The sequence below is a fragment of the Marmota flaviventris genome, chromosome 5, assembly GCF_047511675.1.
Source record: "Marmota flaviventris isolate mMarFla1 chromosome 5, mMarFla1.hap1, whole genome shotgun sequence".
In the NCBI taxonomy this organism is placed as follows: Eukaryota; Metazoa; Chordata; class Mammalia; order Rodentia; family Sciuridae; genus Marmota; species Marmota flaviventris.
This window is the reverse complement of record NC_092502.1, coordinates 122,776,152-122,782,151: the sequence shown is the minus strand read 5'-3', so window position 1 is coordinate 122,782,151 and position 6,000 is coordinate 122,776,152. Positions and strand designations below refer to the sequence as shown.

At 33.7% G+C, this 6,000-nt stretch overlaps 1 protein-coding gene across 1 annotated transcript in view; it reads right to left on the bottom strand.

Annotated features, from left to right (window-relative positions):
* Nucleotides 1-208: 208 nt before the first annotated feature.
* Nucleotides 209-6,000, bottom strand: part of Il6st (interleukin 6 cytokine family signal transducer) — a 46,447-nt gene continuing 40,655 nt past the window's right edge. Inside the window, exon 17 of the mRNA XM_027938109.2 lies at nt 209-5,257. Within this exon, the coding sequence (XP_027793910.1) occupies nt 4,517-5,257 (741 nt within the window). The 3' untranslated portion in view covers nt 209-4,516. The remainder of the gene's footprint in view (nt 5,258-6,000) is intronic.

The window sequence follows — 6,000 nt, the reverse complement described above, 5'->3', positions numbered from 1 at the left end:
ATCTCCATTCTACATTATTAAGGCTATGATGTTGTATTGCTTTTCTTCTTAATCCTATGCCATGATGCCAAATGAACAGTTAAAAAAACCACAGAAACTCATAAAACATTTGTGTTTATACTAAGGCCCTTATTTAACCAATGCTAGTACTGACAACTGCTATTACCTCAAGCATTATGCAGGACAGATGGTTGTAACCACACACAGAAAAAACTTAATGAGAATTTATTTCTTAAATTTACTTAAATGATTAGAATTGATATATAGTAAAATGTTTATGATAATATTTAGAGTTATGTCAACATAAAAATGACAGCTGTGGTTTTAATTAGCACACACAATTCACTGCAATTTAAAAATACATACAAGAGCCTTCCAAATGAAATCAGATGAGGTGGGGTGAGACAGCATGTGAACATAAAGGATTGTACTTACAAGAAATAGGGCACGGCTAGGATGTACACATGAAACACGCCTAATGCTAATCACTGCATGTTGTGCTAGCAAATTGCACATTTAAAGTATATCATTTAATATAATGCACATTAAAGACTACAAACAGTTCTCAAATACCCATCTTTAAATTGTTTCTGACACATCATTTTGGTATTCATGTAACGGCATTTGAAACCTGTAGTTACCAAAGCATGTATTCAAGGGATAAAGACTGGGAATATTTATCACCACCGGCCTTGAATGCATTTTCATTATTATCTGTCAACAACTGGGTAATGAAACTAACCAGTCTGAGGGAGTTATTGATAGCAAAAAGCCCTTAAAAATATAGGAACAAGTAAGTAACAGAAGAGCTCACCCTGAGCTGCACCTTTTATCTAATGCTGTGTGTACTAGAACATATGCTAATGCACAGACTTGGAGAATACATGATGGGAAAAATCAACTAATCCAAAAGATATTGTTGACTTTAGAAAAATTTTTTTGACTTATATTTTAATTCACTTTATTAACAATCTGAAAAGGAACTGCTGCCAAGGACCAGTCTAAAGAATTAGGCTGTAGGCTTGCTAGTATGTACTTTTTTCTTTGCAGTCTGTGATAATCCCCAGTTTTAGACTAATCCTAAACAGCTGGCCATTATTATGGCTGTGTGTTTTCTAAATGTACATAAAAGTACAAATTTTTTTTTAATTAAAAAAGTAATCTTACCTGGGCAATGTAACAGTGATGCCTATAATAGAAAGCTATTCCAATTCTTTGAAATAATGTTAAATTATTTTTTAAAAATTAAGTTTTACATAGCTTATTGTTTTGATATTTTACTCATTTCACCATAATAAAATTTTACTGAAACACAAGTATGTGGTTTAGAAATTTGCTCTTAAAACCAGCTGAGTAAAATAAAAAAGGAGAATGATGTAGGATATAAGTGAATGGAGGAATATTTCTCCTTCTTGATTTCCTTGGTTAAACATATGATAATAGACAAATATTTCTGGGAATTCTATCTGATCATCATACTTTTATATATATATTATAGTTTTAACTAGTTAACATGGGCAAAAAATTACATATTTAAAAATTATTTGATTTCTATTTCTAAAACTACCTTAAATATGAGCTTTAATAAATAAGTATCTTATAAGTATACAAACTTCATTAACCTTTAATTTCAAAATAAGAGCTAGGGTCACTGGGTGGACTTTAGGTGGTAGAATCACTTTTCAAGGAATAAGGCTGAAGTTAAATGAACTAGGTAGAGAACAGGCATGAAGACATAAATGGTTTTGTGTTTTTCTCCCTGGTTCTATTCAAATGTTGAGTGTGTTCATATTTAAAAAAGGATGAAAAATTTATATTTTAACAGAAAAAGCCTGAAGTTTTAATTTTCTGATAATTATTCAGCATTATCCTTTATGAGAGCTAAGGGTAGGATACCAAAAGACCAGTAACTGACGGTTAAATTACAATAGCAACACATATAACATAGGTTGGTTTTTGTTTTTTAATCCTAATAGGGGCAAACTGCATTAGAAGCAGTATATTAATTTTGTCCACAAAGACACTGTCTTCTGGCGTACTAGCATTAAACCACACTAACAATTTAAAGAGTAATAAATCCACTAACTTTATTAGACTAGTTTTTACATAAATAAACCAGATTTCTCTGCCTACCTATAATACAATGTACATGCATCAAAAGATTATTCTAAAACATGCTCTAGAAAAGTAATTTTGTATTTAAAACAAGTTTTATGATTGCTTTTCTTTTCAGGGCAAAGTGTACATTACTTACTGGTGTGCCAATATTTTTTTCCTGAATGAATTTTTGCACAGTAACAAATGTAACCACGTAACATGTCTAAAGTGCTCTGTGGCATTCACTCACTGGACCATCTTCTATATGGGATTCAACATGCAAATCTACTTACGTGCAGTCCTTTCTTCCATGACCCTCCATTCTCATGCCCTTGGATCATGAGTTCACATTTTATAAATGCTCCCCCAAATGTACAAAGTTTACAATGTTCTTCACAACACTGCTATTTGTTATGAGGAAGGGTAGAGTTAAACATGATCACAATAACATCATTACTTAATTTGAGGAAATAAAAAATAAAATAGGTACAAATTTCCTGACAGAAATATACATAGCAAAAGATACATCTAGTCCTGACCTGGACCAGCATTTGATGGCCATCTAGAATGCTGGTGACACCGTTATCTTGTAGTGTGAATCTGGGTCTCTCTGTCCCTTCTTGACCTCTCTGGGCCCTATTTTCTTCATCTCCTTATTCTATCATTTTATTAATCTCAAGTTGGTTTTGCCAAAGTAGGAAACTAGATATCAGAATAAAGCATCTACTCTCACAAAGATCATATATGTAAAAGAACTCAGAAAAGTATTAGGCATTATATAAATGCAAGAACACAAATGATAAAATATAGCAGGAAGCCTAATAGAACAATATTCCAAGTAAAAGAATTCAAATATATAACAATGTTTTAGCCTTTTACTCTTTAATAACATCTACAAACTATTTTAAGTCTGCCTGTTTTCTGAAACTTACTAGTAAAAAATAAAACCTTTTTCCTCTGAATTCACTTGACGGTAGTAGTTAACCACTAATAGAGCATGACAATTTCTTCTCATTTACTCAACCCCATTCTTTAACCCCTGCTTCAGGTCATGCATAGGTTATCAGAGGATGGCACAAATGAATTAGTGACTTCAAGCTAAACCCTGGAAGCCTGGCTCGCTTCTCCCCTGAAGAACAGAATTGGGAGAGGTTTAAAATATTTCTATATCACTATGTAGAACTAAGTTCCACTCTACCTCAGAACAGGCAGATATTAAAATAAAATACTATTCTTGGCAGGTGCATGATGCACATGCCTGTGTCCCAGCTACTGGGGTGGCTGGGCAGGATCATTTGAGCTCAGAAGTTTGAGGCCAGCCCAGGCAACACAGAAAACAAAAACTGATCCCTACCCATGCAAAACAAAACAAAAAATACCTCTCATACTATAATCAATATGTACGTTTTTAGGGTTCCATTTTTGTTCTGATGAATACTGCCCTCTTAGTTTTCTTCAAACACTTATTAGAAAAATTTAAAGCTTGGTATACTTAAAAACAAGGCATATTCAGTAAAAATACATTTTAAGCTGCAGACATTGTACAAAGTGCTTTGAGTTAACCAAATTCTGTGAAGTTTTAACAAGGGTCAATGATGTTTACACATATATATATAAAATGTTAATTTGTCTTAAAAATGACAAACAATTTTTAAGATTCTTGAGATAGTTTGTGATGTTTATTCCTAGCTCTTATAAGGGCCCTCTGCTTAATTTGTGAAATGGATCTTAAAAGAGGATGTTAGTAATTTTTTAAATTTAGTAAGATCTCGATTATATAATATTAAAAATATTTTTAATCTGCCAAGTTAGAGCTCTGGAGTTCCTTTTCTCCAGTAACATTTGGCAGCATCATTACCTACACAAGGGAACTGAAGTATATTCTGTGTCCTATAAATGAACTACCCCCACCATTTCTTTTGTGAGACCTCAAAAGATGGGCTCAGATAGTCATGCCCTATGGACCTCTTTTTAAATTATGATGTCAGATGAAGTAAAGGATCTAGATCTTGCTCCTCTTTTTTTACATTAACTATCCCTAAGCCACTTGTTTTTGATGATTATTCTCATCAAAATCAGTATGACTATTCGATTGCTGCTCATTATGTAAATGCTATTTTCTATGTAAAGTAAAACATAAAGTTTAATTCCTTAAAGTTCAGATAAGCTTTCTGTTTTTCTTCAGTGCAAACATTGTAAAAGAGCACAAAGTCTTCAGCTATTCAGAGGATAAAGTCAGTTTCTGTAGTGCTTAAAGTAAAATCCCAGTTGTTCTGGAATGAAAACAGTCCAGGTAAGATTTTTGTCCTTCAGGGCAAATGATCATCTTCAGGGAGTGAAGATTGTTTTTTATCTGAAGTCACAGACAAAATATTTTTAGCTTTATTTCATAGGTGTTGAAGTTGAAGGAACTAGTCTTTCACTGAGGCATGTAGCCACCTTGTCTTACAGTCTGTGGTAAGTAACTTTTAGGCATCCCTTCATCAATTGCAGCCTCAATCGCAACTGTTTCAAATCTCTCTACTTGTCCCTCAATCCCTGGGCCAAAAGCATCTGCTACAGAAACTTCCTGAAACATTTTCATTTGGCCAGATCCAGAGGACTGTGAATTATGATTAGAAATCTGCTGCTGTTTAAGTCTCATAAAATCTTCCTCGTTGCCTGATGAAACTTGCTTTGACCTTTCAAAATGTGAAATATCTGGACTGGTTTCAGGTTGGTTGCAGTTTTGTTTGAAATACTGTTGCCTGGGCAAAATGCCATCACCGCTGTCTACATTATCTACCAACTGCAGATCTTCTGGTCGCTCCTCTGACTCTAACAAAGGCTGGGTAGACTCAGATCTTGAAAAGACCTGGACAGATGGAACCTGGTGTCTGTAGCCACTATGCACGACAGTAGAATACTGCACAGTGCTTGAAGTGTTTTGTGTAGATTCATTTTCATCACTGCTAGAAATGCTTGGCCTAGAAGATGACATGCATGAAGACCCCCCAATACCACTACTGTGTCCTTCAGTACTAATTTTTTCCTTCTTGAACAGGTCCAGTGATTTCAGATCTTCTGGAAAAGGCTTTTTATCATTTGCTTCTATTTCCACAACACTTACATCAGTGAAATTTCCATCTGAATACATTTGATCTTTTGAATTAAAATTGTGCTAGTAAAGAGAAAAAGTGGATTATTACTTTTGCCATAACACTCAGTTAATACATCTCTGAAACTTCTCAATGACTTTCATTGATGTGGAATTAATGTCACTAAATGACTGTCAACTATCCAAATTGCAGATAATGTTACGTAAAATGAGCTAATGAATAAGTTTCTTAGTATTTCTAAATCAATACTGTTGGTGTTAAATTTTGATAGCTAATGGTCTAAAAATAACATTTAGTATTTTGTGCTTAGAGCAGGCAGCCTAGGATTAAATGGATTTAAAAAAAACAAAACAAAACTAGGAAACAAGAAAAATCAGGCTGGATATGATAGTGCATGCCTATAGTCCCAGTGATCCAGGAGGCTAAGATAAGAGGGTCTCAAGTTCAAAGCCAGCCTCAGCAATTTAGAGAGAGGCTACCTTTAAAAAAAAAAAAAGGTGTGTGGGGGCACTTGGGAATGTGTCTCAGTGGTAAAGCATCCCTGGGTTCAATTCCTAGTACCAAGAAAACAAAACAACTTCAATGAGTAAGGTTTTATAAAAGGTAAAAAATATACAACACATCTTTAATTTGTTAATATAAAAACTCAAAGAGGATAATAAATACAAACAACTTGCCTTTTAGGACTTTAAAAAAAAATTTTTTTTTTTAGTCATTGACAGACCTTTATTTTATTTATTTTATGTGGTGCTGAGAATTGAACCCAGTGCCTCACATATGCTGGGCAAGTGCACTTCCATTGAGC